At 33.6% G+C, this 17,954-nt stretch overlaps 2 protein-coding genes and 1 pseudogene across 2 annotated transcripts; all 3 read right to left on the bottom strand.

The window, feature by feature from the left end:
• Positions 1 to 7,309: 7,309 nt before the first annotated feature.
• Positions 7,310 to 10,556, bottom strand: LOC120155378 (protein phosphatase 2C 57-like). The gene is given in 12 exon segments (XM_039166944.1): positions 7,310 to 7,584; positions 8,061 to 8,107; positions 8,213 to 8,245; positions 8,384 to 8,438; positions 8,568 to 8,684; positions 8,883 to 8,936; positions 9,051 to 9,130; positions 9,359 to 9,397; positions 9,399 to 9,470; positions 9,658 to 9,763; positions 9,901 to 10,026; positions 10,125 to 10,556. Coding segments are annotated over 12 exon segments (1,176 nt in total). The 5' UTR covers positions 10,448 to 10,556; the 3' UTR covers positions 7,310 to 7,460.
• Positions 10,557 to 11,234: 678 nt separating this feature from the next.
• LOC120155374 lies at positions 11,235 to 13,176 on the bottom strand (annotated as a pseudogene).
• Positions 13,177 to 15,092: 1,916 nt separating this feature from the next.
• Positions 15,093 to 17,748, bottom strand: LOC120155373 (RNA-binding KH domain-containing protein RCF3-like). The gene is made up of 7 exons (XM_039166942.1): positions 17,241 to 17,748; positions 16,732 to 16,980; positions 16,294 to 16,524; positions 15,968 to 16,047; positions 15,650 to 15,758; positions 15,422 to 15,548; positions 15,093 to 15,330 (listed from the first exon to the last, which is right to left on the bottom strand). The coding sequence occupies exons 1-7, from the start codon at positions 17,715 to 17,717 to the stop codon at positions 15,311 to 15,313; spliced, it is 1,293 nt and encodes a 430-aa protein (XP_039022873.1). The 5' UTR covers positions 17,718 to 17,748; the 3' UTR covers positions 15,093 to 15,310.
• Positions 17,749 to 17,954: the final 206 nt, after the last annotated feature.

The following is a 17,954-nucleotide window of genomic DNA, read 5'->3' as shown; positions in this document are numbered from 1 at the left end:
GAGCACAAAAGATAATATGGATGGCTTTGGAGTTGAGCTGGAACATTTTTGTATCTCCTTCACTCCACAACCTTGGATGAGTGATAGGCTTAATGTATCCTTCTTCTACGGCATTCCATGCTCCCATGTCACTTGCTTGAATGAAGTACATCATTCTATTCTTCCAATAGGCGTAGTTAGCTCCATTGAAGAAAGGAGGCTTGTTGACGGGCATCGAATCGAGACCGGAGTCGAAGTTTGAAGCGGAGGCCATTGATGACTTTAATAATCGATATAACTCTTCCCGAATCGACTCAAGATGCGATAAAACCTTCAAATGAGTTAGGCTCTGATACCAATTGTTGAGTTAATCGAATGACGAAATTGGCCAAGAGGGGGGTGAATTGGCAATAAAAATTTTGTGGAAGCTTTTGCAGAGAATTAAAAGTATTTGCACAGTGATTTACAGTGGTTCGACTTTCTCAAACAAAGTCTACGTCCACTACCTTAGCTATCCACACTAAGGATTTTCCAACAAATTCACTAATTTGTTCTTTCTTTTGAGGCCAAAGAGATAACCTTACATTCCCTCAAGAGTATACCCCAACTCTTGAGAACACTCTTTCTCAAAGAGAAGATTACAAATTTGCAAACTTACAAGAAAACCTCACAAGGTAAGATGTTTGCACAATTCTAGAACAAAGAAAAGAACACTCAAAGATGAATACAATTGAGCACAGAAAGTGTTCTTGAAAGCAAAAAGAATATTGAATGAAAATAGGCTTGAAATGCTCAAACTTGAGGTTTGATGCTTTCTCTTTGATTCTCTCTTGATTCTAGTTGCTTGATGTTTCTTGTAGTTGATCAATGACTTCTAAGCTTGCTTAAATACACCTTGGATCACTTCTGAACGTTGGGGATGATTAGAGAAGATATTATAGCCGTTTTAGTGTGAAAACATTTAATAAAACAGCTTGGAGCGTGGGGGGAATCGGTTCCCCCTCATAGGGAATCGGTTCCCTAAGTGTAAAATTCAAATATTTCGACCGTTGTACAAGGGGGGAATCGGTACCCCCTTGGGGGGAATCGGTTCCCTCCGAGCATACTGGAATTCTCGGAGTCAAACCATTCAGGGGGGAATCGGTTCCTCCTATGGGGGGGAATCGGTTCCCTCTGAGCAATCTGGAATTTTTGGCTTTGAATTGGTTCGAAATACTTTGTAAAATTATTTTGAAATTGTTTTATGATTAAAACTTAATTTTACACTTAAGTAAGGATCAAAAATGATTTTTGAAATATTTGGAGTAATGTTTTGATATTTGAATAGTTATATTGAATATACTTAGAAAATCATTTGGAAAATCTTAAAATCCATTTAACTTAATTTGTTATATCGAAATATTAAAATGTTTCAACACTTATAAATCAAATATAAGTCTCACTAAGCTTTAAAAATTACTTCCACTACACAATTTATTGAAATTTTATATTCTGACAGTTTGCACTACCTTTAAAGAACTGTTATTCTGTATTAATCTTTATATTAAAAAATATTCCATTTGAACCAATAAAAACTAGACTCGAATAAAAATTAACCATATAAGTCACTCTGTCTAGTTTCACTTGTACGATTTATAGCAAATTTTCATAATTGAATGACAGAAGTTATTTTGGACAAAATCTGTAATCTTGTTTTCTAACCTATCATTGATTAAAAATTCATATCTTTTTGTATACTCATCAAAATCAATTTCCATTTATTCTAAACGAAACTAAACTGATAGACGAATCCAATGGTATAATATTCATCCTCTAATCATTTTTTTAGAATTTATGATGATTTTCTAAACTTACTATTCAAAACATAATTTCTAGGCAGTTTTTACCAACTAGTGTCCTTGACTTATTTATTAGTTCTATTAGCTTACTAAATAAACATATAAAATTGAATCACACTTCACATAACACTGGGAGTCACTTCTTAATGTAACTTCGATATTGTCTCATCGCAAGCCAATGTTTGGTCGAAACATGTATACAAATGAAATGCACTCACCTTTGCCTTATTATTGAATCTTCTCTACGATAATCTTCTAATTCTGCATCTTTTCCTTCTCTTTTGAGTTACTTGGATAACTAAATTTACCATAGTAGGACAACATGATATAAAATCATAAAATATTCAAGCTTTGTGTTAGCGTCGAACTAACATAATTTAAACTTAAATATAAAATTCGATAAAAATAAAATCGATACTTAAATCGATATAAAACTAAATCGTACTTCCATCATAATTCAAACTTCTCAAAACATTCCTTAAATTCCATGAATATTTAGTTTCACTATCAACTCTTCAACTTTTACTAATTTCATAATCCAACCACTAATTATGAATTCTATTTAGAATTCATATCAACTTTCCTATTTAATCCATAATGGCCCTTCACTATTATAATCACTTCACATTAATCACATAAAATTTGCATCACCTTAATAAAATATCCAATTCAGTCCTTTAACATTTAAAATATTGCAATTTCAACCCAAACTTTCCTAAACTTTCAATTTCAATCACCCAACTTCATAAACTCAATTTGATTCAAGCTCGTTAATTAAGCTCAAAAACCAGCATGATAATAATATTTTCCAGCATTCAAATTTCTTGTTCAAAATACTAACATCACCTTTATAAAATCACAATCAAGTCCCTAAAGTTTTAGAAACCTTTTGAATTCATCCACTAAAATTATCAAACTTGAAATTTAAGTTCCTAACATCTTTTCTAACTTTTAAATTCCAGTATATTATCCTTATAAATCAATACTAGGTCCCTTAAATTGTACATTTTCACATTAAAGTCCCAAACTTCTCAAAACTTGTACATTAGCCCTTTCTCTCACTCAATCTTCCAAATTGATTCAAATCAACCTCCAAATCACATAGAACACTTCTAATATTCATTCTAGACCATAGGAAAAAACATTTCAACATTTTTGCCTTAATCTCTTACCTATGGCAGAATACATCATGTCATAATAGGTGGACTTTTTGTTCAATCTCAAGCATGATTTCAACCTCACATGATCAAATTCATGCATTTCCAATCACTACAACCTCAAATTGAATCAAAATTCATCAGTTCTCCATAAACACTAAAGTGACCAAACCTAATATAAGCATGTATAAATAGTTTAAATCATCATACATACTTTAAAATTAATCTCCAACCTTACAAACATTAAAATTCTTCATAAACTCTTCAAAATCACCAAACCCTTCATAATCCTAATCAACAAATCTCATCACACAAACATCTTCACCATACAATATTTATGCCAAATGATAGAGAATTTCATGTAGAATAATTCTCTATTTCACAAACTAGTCCAAAAATCATTCAAATAACTTTAAATTTTGGAAAAAAAAGTTTTCTTACCTTAAGCAAGAGGAGTTTTGGCCAAGAAGAAGATAGGAGCTGAAGATGTTGATTTTTTTCTCAATTATTCTAGTATTTAAAAGTTGTTACACTTGGCTTAAAACTAATTTAATTGAATTTTTAATTCAAATTTTAAGAAATTTCATTTTAGCTATTAATGAATCCTAAAATTATCGTATGCTATTTTCCCCAATAAAATATTCCTTAGTCAAAAATATCTCAACTTGGCTTTGACTTTTCACTTTGGACATGCAATTTTCAAAAATTATATTTTAGTCACTAAAACTTCACTGTCCAACCAAATCTGAAAAATTATGCTGATCTGATCTAAATTTATCTAATCTAAAATATGTAAATCATATTTCCAACCATTTTCTAACATCCCCAATTTTCGTGAAATTATGACTCGATCCGATTATACGATTCGTATATCGAACTTTATCTCTTTATAGCTTTTAACACAAATTACGTACCGAAAATCTGATTCACACAAAAATCATTGTTTTAGGTCAGACTGTTCATTTACAGGCTAAAATATATAACTGTTCATAATTATATTTTTAGTCCCTAAACTTTTATAGAGTTTATACTTTAGCCCTTAAACTTTCAAAACTTACATTTTAGTCACTAGTCAAAATTTAGGGTTACAAAAAGCTCATATACTAAACGTATAATTCCATCCATTTTCAGCATATGAGTGCCTTTCGTGATTGTACATTGCAATGAAAGAAGTTCAAAAATCAGAGATTGAATAAAAAAAAGTTCTATTGTAAGCATCCAAAATGAATAGTATATGCCACTTTGAGAGGTATTCTTGTAAATCCTTCTCTAGTCCATACCTAAAAAACATCCACCATTATACTAAAATAATGAATTTATTTTATATTACAATTGTTTTGATATTTATTTCGATTTATATTTGGGCAATTATTAAATTTCAACAAATTTATTATCTGAATTTATATTATTTATAAGTATAAATTTATTATGAGACGATCATTCCATTCAACTTTTTTATTTAGAACACCAAGATTTGAACCTCTAACCTTGTTTAAAGAATTTAATGTCCCATCTCACTATACTAAATGATTGTTGGTGGATTCATATTTAAATAATTCTAAAATTATAGATATTAGGTTCGTTGTTATTCCTACTCGTCTAAATTATAAATTTTCACATTGATAAAATGATAAAATTATATTTTAACCTTCGACAACAAAAAAAATTAAATTAAGTCCCCTTTCGTTTATATTTGTTTGTTAAGTTAAATAAACGAGTGTGAATTTTTTATATTCATTTAATAAACGAACGAACGAACACGGGCAAATGTATGTTCGGTTCATTTATGTTTGCGAACAAGCTCGTTTATCTACTCATTTATTTATGTTCATGAACAAGCTCATTTATCCGATTTTCCTTTTCCTTTTTTTTATATTTTAAATATTGGTGAAGGTAGTGACTAATTTAAACACATGGTAAAGTTGAAATTTAAACCGTGAATTTTAATGAGTTTAAGCACTAGTGATGTAATTTTACCATTTTTCTTTAACTTGCAAATGAAAGAGTAAAACTAAAAATTGAGCGTATAAACGAACTATAAATGAACTCTGGACAAACACTAAACGAATAAGTTCACAAATAAACGAACATGAACACCTTCAAAAATAAATAAACGAATATGAACACAATATTAAAAATTTAAACCAACAAGAACCGGACACAAACATGAACACCTTAAAAAAAATAAACAAACATAACATTATTTGTTCAAACTTAGTTCATTTACATCCTTTAAGTCGGCGTGTACATAAAAAGATAAAACATTGAAAGTAGAGAGCCACAAGCAGTGGTCCATTACTGTTTTAAGTGGTGCTCCCGCTATTGGAGTAGATGGAAGTGGCCAAATTCCCACACTCCGCCAAAATGCTTTCCATTTGATTTCATCGGATTTTTAGGCCACTAACTTCCTTTGAATTGACATGATGATCTAAACCACTGTTCTCCTTCAAAGTGATTTCTGATAGATATTTACCCCTCCTCATGTTTGATTTTTAACTCCGTTGGTGATGATTGTTGATGGTGATATAACAAAAACTTATCATGAAAATGAAACCTACAATTTCTCCACTGCATATTGGTAAGAAACGGGTGGCATGAAATTGCAATGTCCAGTCTTCCATTAATGAACAGTTGGAACTTTCTTAAAGAAGGGTGATAAATACATATCCTAAAATGATACATTAAACCCGAGGCTCTGAGCAATGCAAACCAAAGACTTTTTGCAATTTGGTGATGCAAACAATATAAAGAAACAGTGTAGTTGACTTTGTGGGAGGGGGGGAATGCACCATGCTTCTTCTGTTGCTATTGGGTGGGGTATGGGAACACCTAGCCATAACAACACTTCAGTATTCTCTCCATATGTATGCTATATTTCACACCCTCTACTACCAATACAAAAGCACAGCTTCCCTTGCCCATGGTTCAACCACGTATCAGCCATGGCAGCAGAAGCTTCTTGGTTCAGGACTTTTCTTGTGGTGGCTTTGCTCCTCCTCATGCCTTTCTCCTATGGTATGGTCCAAGGCTTTCAGGGTGGCATTCAGCAAGCGGAATACTCGATTGAACAGGTATTCCTTGTCTTTGATAATGTAGGTATTGTTAAGGAAATGGTGTTGATTTAGTATATTTGTATATATTCTCAAGGGTGGGAAGGAGATGATCCGATTCCAGATGAATGCAGCGAGGAAGGTGTTGATGTTGGGTGGAATGCTGGATTATGATGATCCTGGCGCTAATCCAAAGCACGACCCTAGGAAGAAACCTGGCAAGCCCTGATATTTCTATATTTACATAATATTCAAGTATACAAGACCCAATTATGTTGATTAAGTAGTACTGGTATTTTCCAGGTTTAAGCCTAGTCCCTCTTCCGATAATAAAAAACGGTTTTAATGATTTCTGAAGTTTTAAAAATTTTGAGGAAAAAGAATCAATTTAGTCTATGAACCTTTTGCATTCAATTAAATTCTTAAATCTAGAAAATTAATTAATGTGATCTTTTGATCAACAAAAACTATTGTTAACTGTTACAGTACTAAAATGATCGTCCATAGTGATGACATGACAATCAACTTATGAATGATAATGTTTAAAGGTCACATGTGATGGTCTACATCAAAAGAACATATTGATTGATTTTCTAGTTTAAGATCTTAATTAGATGCAAAGAAGTTTAAAGACCGAAATGATTTTTTCCCAGAAATTTGAAGTCCTCAAGAACCATTAAGCCTAAAAAAAAAATAAGATCCAAGTATTGAATATATATATATATATATATATCAAGGAAATAAAACTGTGATGATATTAATTAGTTTAGGCAATAATTAGACAGAGGAATAATTACTTTCTTAATGAGTAATGGGTATTTAATGACAATTAATGAAGTTCTTGAACTCTCTTAATGTTGAGATTTATGTTTGTAAAACTACTTTCTTGTCTGTTTGCCTGTTACTTGATATATTGTATTGTTTTTACATCGTGTTTCTTTCAAAAGATACATATTGAGTAGTTTGAGTCTAATAATTTGTTGTAGATATTCCATATGTTAAAAGAGTACTCAAAGAATACAGCTTGGAACGTCAAATTTTATAATTGATCCATCCTGATTATCAAATTATGATATAATTTTATCAACTCGTCCTAATCAAATAAATATACGTATTTGGGGAAAATGGACAATTATGGTTATTATGTGGGTCAAAATCAAAATGCTAATTCATGAAATAATTAAGTTTGCATTTTCTATTGGGAACAAATGCACAATTGTTCATACGCCATTGTAATATATGATGTGCATTAATTATCATATAGGCGCGGGAATTTCAAAAATCAACGCAAAGAAACAAATGTAACTAGACAGTAACATTCTGGATCATTAGCCTACATCAATTTCTCCACAAGTGCTACCAGCTAACATAGACAGTTCCGTTATACAGACTTTTTCAAATTCTGCCTTCATTTGTATGTACACAACTTGATAAATTCAAAAAGAAACCTGAGACGACAACCATATTCCGAGTGACACAACACCAACTGTAGCTAAAGCTTGGCCAAATTCAAACAGAAAATTTTGTTGTTCAACTGGCAAATTCTGCCACTCGGTATGCCTGAGCAATGGTCAAACCAAGGGAACATAAAAGTTAACAGTGGCAGAGGAATATTATGTAAATTCATAAAGCAAAGACTGATCAGATGCACTTCAAAGCTAAGACAAACTAAAAAGAACAGCAGCATTTTTCACTTGATATTCATTTCTGTGTAGTTCCTATTATGTTTCCCCATGCTACCTAGATTCTAATGTTGTAATCAAGGACTAAGACCAAGGACCAGAGACTGTTCTTTCTAGTTTTTAAAATGATATAGGATTTTGATTTATAGTTACTGCACATGTCATTCGGTTGGTGGCTCACTGGCTGCAATAAGCCTTTAAAGTGGAAAGAGTTGGTAATGGTTAATTTAAAGACTAATATAACAACTAAGCATTGGTTCTGTGGTAGAGGTTGATCCAAATGATGTCCAGACAGCTCAATTTAAGCTTTACAAACATAAAAGAAATCATATACTGGTAGAAAAAGCTGCATACCCTAAATCAGCAATGATAATACTGACATTGTCTTGTGAGCCTTTATCCTGCACGGTATGACAAATTTCTATGGTTACTGGAACTTTTGCAGCAAATACATATACACAAGTAAAATTAATTCAAAAATACAAATTACTCTTGTAATTAATTACCAGAGCAGTTTGTGCAAGTGCATCACATGCTACCTGAATCAGGAATAAGGGGAAAGTTACAACTAAACCAAGGTAAGAATATCATCTGCAAGTTTATTATGTATATCTGATAAAAACTGGAAGTTATGATTCAGTTATTGTTGATGAAGTTTGGTATAATGTATAAATCACCTGAACATCTCCATGTTTACGTAGTTGATTCCGAACAAAAGTGACTGCATCTGAACTGAAAGAGAAAAAGAAAATCATAGATTTGTCAGTCACATCCTGCTACAAACTGAATTTACAGCATACTAATAAAAAAAGGCTTCATGTGCAATAGAAAGAGTTTAAGAGCATAAATAGCTAAGGAAACCTGTTTATGTAATCCCATAAACCATCAGATGCCAACAGGACAAATTCTGCATCTGACCCGAAAGCTACTTTAAAAGTATCTGGAGATGCAATGACCAAGTCATCATTGAAGACTACTCTGAAATAAAATAAACATTGAAAACCAAGCAATCTTGTAAGTTTGAAACACATTTCAAATAGTCTGACTTTTGCTAACAAAGGAAAACACTTTGACCTAGATTTTACTCTAATTAACTAGTAAAACATAAACCAAGGCTCAATGAACCCACATTAAAAGTGGGAAGATGAAACTGAAAGGAACTGTAGAAGATATACCCGGGAAATAAATTTTTCAGACCATCTCCTTTCTTCAACTCCCTTCTTCAGCATTCTGAGCAAATGATGCAAAACCAATACCATTATGATGTACGCATAAATGTATAGAACATATACATAAACTCATACAAAAGAAGACTTTAAGTTGAGAGCAAGGAAAGAACCGAACTCATTCTTCTTTGTCTTAAATCGAGTGTCACCAAAAGCACGGGATACAGCAATGTCACCACAAATCCTACCATTGCTAATCTATATATGGACATTACAACAAAAAGACTTATGATCAGAGCAGTGTGAGTAAGACAAACTTGTTTGAGGCACTGGAGTTTCTGATTATGTTTTAATATAACTTACAATATAAGAACTCTTGTTGGCACAAGAAAGATCGGTGATACTGTGATATAATTACTAATTAAAAGATAATCATCAAGAACAGAAAAAATAAAAGAAAAATAATTAAAAATAAAAAAAACACACCCATCCACCTGCTTCTCTGATTCTTTTAATTTCTTGCAAAAGAGGCCTGGTTGCTCCCATAGGGTCGGTGAGAATCAGTCAAGACTTGTGCTTTTCCAGCACGGGACAGAACCTGCATCAATGTATCAGCTGTCAAAAGAATGAAAAAGTGATAATCCACTCAAAGAATAAAGGTCTTTATGTCTAATTCTCAAAGTGTTCCTATTTCTCAGGAAACCCAGAAGTATTAGTCTCAAGGATTCTAATGTTTAAAAAAAAAGTTTTAATACAAAAGCTGAAATTGGAGCAGGCATCCATACCACACAAGAATCACCAACATGAGAAATGAAGAGCACTTCATTTCCAATTAACATGACAGTGGCGGTTGAACCGGATTCATCGTTGCCATCTACAATCTTTTCAAGCCTTCAACAAAATGAAACACCAGCTAATCCTTCAACCAATAATATACAAAATTCTACAATTATATTAAGACTACAAAATTAAACTACAATCCATTTCCAATATTTGTAAGTTCCAAAGCATATTTCCATTTTACTCACCAGTTTAGCAACTTTTTATCAGCAATTTCAAAAGCCTCCGCTAACGCCTTCTTAATAGAGTTGAAATCTCCGTTCAACAAAACTCCACCTTGCAAAGCTGTAACACACTCTTTATACAGCTCATCTCTGCTTGAACCCGAACCATCTCAAATCAATTAGTATTTGCTAATAAGCTAACAATAGAAGATGCAAAAGGAAATTTATAACATTGATAAGCTCCATGCCTGAGATACTTGACGGAATATACGCCGCCATGGCCATCAAAGACAGCAGCGAACGAGAATCCATCAAGGCCGTCCGATCGTACAACTAAATCATCCTCCATCTCCTCGCGCCTTCCCTGCACGCTGGCAGACCCCCAACGGATCCCAGAGACATCGGATAGCGAAGAAGGAGCGTTGATTGCAATCGCGGAGCAACGACATGGGATTCTGGATCTTATCCCCGTTGAGGTGGTTAGTTGGTTTCTGTAAGCGGTTTTGGTATTGGAGGTGAAATTGAACTGGATTGCAAGGAATCTTTGTAACTGAGGAGCGGGTAACGCCATTTCTGTTGGTTGACTCAGTATCCGAGTCAAAGTGGGTAAATTGGGGCTACGAGTTCTGTTTTTGTGAGGATGATGAGAATCTCCTCCGTTAACTGTGGGCGGTGTTTGTCGATGATAAGAGAGTGAAATTAAGCCTCAAACTGATTTAACGGATTGTATTCTACGTGGGCTGTGATCCTCTACGAATTTTTCACTACCCTTTGAGATAGTATTCTCTGTTCTGCGGTTCAGAATTTGCCACGTCAGATAATGAAATTAACTTCCTTTTCTTATTTGCCCTTGTCATCGGCTGGATACTTCATTTAATGAAATCAAACTTGAGATATGGACACTCAAGATTCAATAGCCTCAGCTTTTCCAACACAGAGTCTCATTGTCTCTCTTTATTTAGGGTATACTACATTATTAGTCATCCATGAATTAGTGTGTTTTTGTTTTGATCACTATCCTCTATTTTTCTTTTAAATTTTGTCATCGAACACCCAATTTTAATGCAACATTCTTCTCATTGTCGTGATTATTTTTGGCCCACACAAACCCAACCCAAATATAACACCACTGAACTTGTTATTGGATCCGAATTTAGGAAAGTTTCATCCACACAAACCCAACTCAAATATAACACCAGAAAGTTCCATCCGACCCAATTTTGGGGTAAACACCCACACCCGCAACTGACCCGATATATATATATAATTTTTATCTTTATTAAGTAAAATAAAGATCTAATAGAAAAAATATAAAGAGAAATATTATTACAATTATCCCAAAAATATATAAACGCCAATTATATTATCATTTCCAGGTCAAATGAAAAAAGTTAAAAGAATAATAACCCTAGAGTATCGGGTCAAAATGGGGTTTGGGTAAAATGGCCATCCCTAGCTTCATGAGCAAACATTACTAAAACAAAAGCTAGTAAAGGCCTATTTCACCTTATTCAAATAACTTGCAAATACTAACCCTAAATCAAGGAGGAACAAGAACAAACATCCATTAAAACAAAAAAGAAAGAGAAATTATGAATTTAAGACTTAACCAACTGATTAATGCAATCATCATCAAGTCTTGAGCTTAGTGTACACTAACCTTCAGCCTTTAATAGTTTTTATATGTATATGTATGTAAAACGTTACCGTTTAGAAAATTCAGGTGAATTCTTCCTTCAAATAACCTGCGGGCCTGAAAGGGTCAGATTCGGCATATGCATCTGGGCGGTAGAACCCAGAATCATTGACACGGTTACTGATAACATGATGTATAGCTTTCTTCGAGCCTCCATATTCATCCCGGTTACTCTCGACGTATTCTTTGGCCTCGGCCGCTACATCATTCACGAAATCAAAACGGTTGTCCTCAGATAGCAACAGCTCTCGATGTCCATCGTCAACAGCTTTCCTCCATCCCTTATCTTCCTAACCTGCTCCTCCAGGAACGGAATCCGCTCCATCTTGTACTGCAACATTTCATCCTTCTTCGCCTGAACAGACACAAGGAAGACTAAACATCCACTCCCACGAAAACATTGCAACTAAATGCCATTAAGCGCACTATTTTCACCATGACAGCACATCCATATGAAGCAAGGTCCAAAGATAGGTATAGCGCGAAATTTCGTTTCGCTAAGTATATACAACCTTGACTCGATCCTAAATGCCGGAAGATTTCCACCGTGTACGAGAACGTAAAAATTAAACTAACATTTATTCGTAACTCAACTCCTAAATTATCCCAATTTTAGTGAAATACAAGCAATGTTGAGTTGATTCACAATATATATAAATCAACATTGAGAAGATATAACCCACAACAAGCAACTCAATCAGTCTCTAAGCTGTAATTGTTAGCATGAAATTCCAATATGATTATACATTTTCTACTGAGAAAAAAGGATGAATGCTCAAACATCTTATCAGTTTTTAACAGACACCAAATTTCTTGCCAAAATAAAGTTGGATAAAGTACATCAGAGGTCATCGAACTACTGAACTTTCAAAAATTACAAAATGATCCTTAAACTTATCGAATCGTTACAGCATGTAATTGCAACGTTATAAAAAATTGTAAAAATTTGATATTTCAATGACTATTTTGCAACATTTCGATAAAATTTAATAATCATTTTGTAACAGTTCGATAAATTTAATGACCATTTTGTATTGAAAGTTAAGTGACCAAAAAGATCATTTTAGAATACTTAAGTGAACTCGTGTGTTCTTTACCCAATAATTATCATATGCACAAGAAAACAAAGAACTTAGAAAAAAATATATATATACCAATTTTCTCCGACGCCAAACACGGCGACCACCGCCCTCGCTTTGAGATCGGCAAACAATCTGAAAAGAATTATTTATCATAAAAATAATAAAAAGTATTTTCGGGTAATTAAACAGTACAAATAAAATGGGTTTCGAAATATAAAACCTGTGAGCTTAAATGGGTGTCGAGGCGCCATGAATCAGTCCCTGTTCTCGCCTGGGCCAAACCAAGGGGAGAAAAAATCCCAAAAAAATGAATTAAAATTTAATATTACAAAGAAGATGGAGATATCAAAATTGGGAAACAAAAGAGGGGTGAACCATTTACCAATGTAAGTAGCGGTGAAACTGAAGAAGCAGTGAAGAAAGTTGAGCTGTAAATCGCAAACGCCATGCCCTTGTTGCCCCCGCACTCCCCTCAACGTTCGAGCTATGATAGTTCAGGATTAGGATACTGAGGCTCTGGCCTCTGAGGTAAAACAAAAAGGTAAGAAAGAGTAGGATAGGCTGAAACGGCAAACATACATGCCGTTTTACTGCGTGTAAAATGTGCAAGAACACAAGGATCCAAAAGTTTTGGTAAACTACCCCATCAGTCACCAAACTATAGGGTCTGTTTTATTTTTGTCATTTTACTAAAATGAGGAGGTGATTATGGGTTGAGTGTTTTGGGCTAGCTATTAGGAAAAAGTTTCTTGGATCAAATTGATAGAGTTTAAAAAGATAAAAGATTAAATTTATTAAATTATTTAAAATTAAAACTAAAATTTTAGAATATATAATATCAAATAATAATTGCATTATTATATCAAGTGACTTCAGTGGGAAAGATTATTCTTTTTAAAAGTCTTGAGTTCAAACAGCTATGCTTGTAGGACATGTTTGTATTGTCAATAGGTTAAAAAAGTTTTGAACATATGTTATCTTGTAATCACCTAAATTATTCCAAAAAAATAGTAATTTATAATATTCATTACTAAATTTATGAGATTTTTAATTTGGTGACCAAAATGAAACATATCTCATAGTTTGGTGACTAATGGGTTAGTTTACCCAAACGTTTTTATAATATAATCTAACAAATCATTAATTTTATTCAAAATAAAAATATCCTAAATTACAATAAAGATTTACGATCATAATCGTAAATTAAATACATAACTAGGACAATTTACTATAATTATTGAAACAAAACTAGCAACTTATTACATAAGAATCATACAATGAAATATTAGAATCTAACAAATAAAACTCAAACAAAGATAGATACAAACAGATTTGATTACATTAACAAACGAATCACCAAAGGGGATCAAGCTACTAAAAGACTACCGAAAAATCACAAATCAAACACAACTGACGTGAAAAGCTATCCACGAATGAATAATGAGTATCTAAATCCAATCCGAGAGTACAAAGAATGAAAGATCAATAAACAGATAAACATCATCTTAATTAGTCATGATAATATCTAATTAACCCTTAGAAAAAGATAAGTGAAAACAAATATAAATTATCGAAAAGCATGCCAAAAGATAGGAAAAAAACATGTCATAAAGGCAGAGGAAAATGTATCATACAAACATACTTATTGAAAATAAAAAACAAGAGAAAATAAAAAGGCTATAAAAAAATACCGACAATCGATAACTAGTATTAAAATTAGTACCGTCGCCGATTAATAAAACAAAAAAAATAATGAGCACTATTAGGAAAGTATGGAGACTTAAAACCTGGGTAGCCGAGTAGTGTGGGTCACAGCCATAGGGTGTAGTATCTCTTTCTTCTTTATAATGTCTTTGTAGTAATTTCCATGACTTCTACTTTTTATACGTTTCTGACATTGAATTTATGAAGGCTTAGAACTAGAGTAGCGTAGTATTGTTGCCTTAGTTTAGGTTTTAATCCATTTGACTTTATTCCTTATCGTAGATTGTTATCGTGATTTCTGTGTATCATTCTCTTCATATTTCATCTTTTTAAATTTATCCAGATCTTACATTTCTATCTATATACAGAGATTTTTACGCAGGAATTTATTTACAGAAATTACTTCCTATTACAGACGCGCATCTGAAGACTGCATAAAAAAACTGTTCAACTATATTTATTTATTTATACATGCATTGTGTTTTATATTTATTTTTAATTTTCTGACTGTCGGAATTCTTCTGCGAAAGTTGTTCTCAACCTGGCGTTGGGGACAGCCTACTACTCTACCTCCCCTTACCCTATTACATATGAAAATATGATTTTGTTGTTTTATTCTAAAAAATTTTGACTGTACTTTTTTTATAACACCATATTCAATCTCTTAATTGATTAATCCGAATTGTACACCGCAGTCTTTCTTAATTTCAGGGGGAAATTGAAGCATTGCAGGAAAAACACCAAGACAGAGAACTCCTCATGTTACAATTTACAATAGAGCTCTCATCCTCCCCACAGTTCTTAATCCAAGACAGAGACTTAAGTAAAAGACATACGATTGTTTTATGCCTACATGACCGTGAACAAAAACTCATAATAAGTCCAGAATTATACATCTGGAGAATCGGATTACGTGGAGACATTGGTTTGAGGTCTGCGTCCTAGCAGTAGATTAAGGTCCATCTTCTTGTGCTGAATCAGAAACCGATTGATCCAAGTGAGACATCGGTTTACAATAACAGGGCTAAGGAACGAACAAAGACGTTGATAACGATAGACTTACTGCTTAGAATGAAGCCTTGAAGCAAGCTTTGGGCTCTCTCGGACTGCTCCGGAGTACCCGATATTTGAATGATCTTTTGCGTCTCATCTGGTCTATCTTCTACCAGAGTCACATTCGCACCAGACAACTACACCACAAATACATCCACCAAGAGATGAATTACTTGAAAACTAGATTGAACCAAAGTAAACATAAACAAAATAGGTAGTTGAAAGCAGTGCTCGGTACCTCGCTGATCTGCGCCAGTTTGTTTTTCGATTTTGCTATCAGCTTGGGAACAGCATAATCCGGTATGACAACTTCAAGTGTACTCCTAGTAACAAGTGGTACAGCGATCCTAAAAGAAAATTACAAGCAAGAGAGGCACTATTTATTAGAATAGCCTTTAAAAATACTGGAAATGAATTGAAAGAGTCTTCATTCTTTAAATGGAATTTTCTTAGAAAATACTTTATAACAGAAAGATTGAGCAATTTTGCTGCAACCTTCATTTTATAACTATAAAAAAGGACCAAATAAGAGTGAAATAATGCAAAACTTAGCCACATGCTAATTGCACTTGGAACATCTTCACGTCGTTCAGATTCAGTCTGCTTCACTGTTTCCGCACCAGATTTCATAACTTCCTATAAAAAATAATTAACTTTTATAACCATATTCTTAGAATAAAGAAGGGTCCTGATGTACTTCAAGATGTTCAGTTGTGCACCACATAGCAGTTAAAGATTTTCTTCCAAAGAAACTGAAGGAAAACTCAATTCTAAGATTGGAGAACCTTTTTTTTACTACATATGCAATTCAAGAAAAACAAATACCAGCAATGAAGCAGTGAAAGGGAAATCAAAATCAAAAGAAAGCAGCATAAGTACAACCTTTGATGATGATGGCGTTGCTGGAGTTGGCACATTCTGATAGTATCCACCAGGAGGGTCATTGGCAGTTTGTCCATCACGAGCTGGAGTTAAGTCTGGAGAAATATTCCCAATGGATGTTGTTGCAGTGATAGGTGGTGCTGGAGGTGGAGGGTCCCTATACAAGTAACTGCGTAACCGTGATGTGATCTCAACAAGAGCATCTCGAGCTGCCTTTATCTCCCCCACAATCTGCAGAGGAAATCAAAGTGCTATTCAGAATATATAAGGTAAATCCATCCTATCATCTCATCCATCATTTATTAAACTTAACAAACCCATGGCCAAGAGATAGAAGAACTTAAGACTCAAGAATTTGAATCTTCCTGCCTGGATTTAGCTAACACCGAGAAGCTAAGATCTATTTCATTCATAGGAATAGGTATCTAAGTAGCAAACCTGCACAATGTCATTGGGTCCTGATACAAAAGAAGGAAGTTCTTCTCCTGACAGTATCTGTATGTTTGCACCGGTTAATATTTTCATTTCAGATAATGATCCATCTCTTCCCTCTAAACATCCAATTTCACTCGATCGAACAAGCAACCTAGTAGTTACTATGTTATCTTTATCAGGAACAAGGTCAACAATCTGAGTTTGGATATGCAATAAAGCCTCTTGAGCTGGAAACAACTCATCATCAGGACCCTAAGGATAAACAAAACCAAAGATATGTGAGAAACCTTTATGAATATGTAGAATTCAAAATTCAAAAGGAGATGAATTCATTTGTCAAATGTCTTTCAAGTCTCTAAAAATTGTAAATGAAAATATCTGATTCGAAAAGCTAAAAAGTGACGCAATTTATCACCAAAAACAGCTGGGGAAAAGAAAAAGGGCGCATGCTAAAGAAAAACTATCTACTCAAGTGACATGTTATTAAATAAACATAGAGAGATGGTAAGTACCTCCTCAGAAGAAATGGTAATTATCTTCTCATCTGACCCTGCCACCGGATCAGCAACCTTGACATCCACACCAATTTCATTTTGAAGTAAATCTATTATGCCATCTGGCTCCCCAAAAACACTATCAACCTTGTCAATAGGGCAAAGTATCCGAAACACAAGATCCTCACCGTACAGAGCCTGTCCACTGTCAGCCATAGGAGCAGTCCCAGCTTCAATGAAGCCAGATGGACGTGAGGAATAATTGTTGCCTCTGTAATTCATAGTAGACATCCGAGAACCAAAAGAACCATCCATAGATGATTTACGTGATGTATTGTTTATCGGTGGAATATAATCATCATCAGGGGAAAACCACTCTAGTGAATGCATTCGTCCATGGAAATTACTGCGGTCACGATGCTGACTCTCCCTTATGCGTGATGAAATAATTGCTATAGCATTTTTTACAGCATTTGCATCACCTACAACCTGCATGACAAACAACAGTAGACAAACATCATAAAACAATTTTCAGTATCTTCCACCAGAGGGAAATTGGGAGGGAGAAAGAAGTTCAAACTGAATCTGCTTAAAAAAGTTTTCTAGAATAATCATGTTTGGTAGCCAAACCACCCATAACAAATCGCACCATCAAAAGCATTATCCTTTACAATGCATTATGGACAGTGGGAACAATTCAATATACACGGATCTAATCTATCCAACTTTTAT

Source organism: Hibiscus syriacus, unplaced genomic scaffold, assembly GCF_006381635.1.
Source record: "Hibiscus syriacus cultivar Baekdansim isolate YM2019G1 unplaced genomic scaffold, ASM638163v2 tig00111167_pilon, whole genome shotgun sequence".
Lineage (NCBI taxonomy): Eukaryota > Viridiplantae > Streptophyta > Magnoliopsida > Malvales > Malvaceae > Hibiscus > Hibiscus syriacus.
The sequence above is the reverse complement of the archived record's forward strand: the minus strand, read 5'-3'. Positions and strand labels throughout refer to the sequence as shown.

Excerpts from the sequence above, each read along its gene's own strand:
- LOC120155373 (XM_039166942.1), bottom strand. The coding sequence starts at position 17,717 with ATGCAGGTTGTAGGTGATGCAAATGCTGTAAAAAATGCTATAGCAATT. Across the intron at positions 16,525-16,731 it reads GACCCAATGACATTGTGCAG|ATTGTGGGGGAGATAAAGGC; the intron begins GTTTGCTACTTA and ends TTTCCTCTGCAG. Across the intron at positions 15,549-15,649 it reads AACTGGCGCAGATCAGCGAG|TTGTCTGGTGCGAATGTGAC; the intron begins GTACCGAGCACT and ends TTTGTGGTGTAG.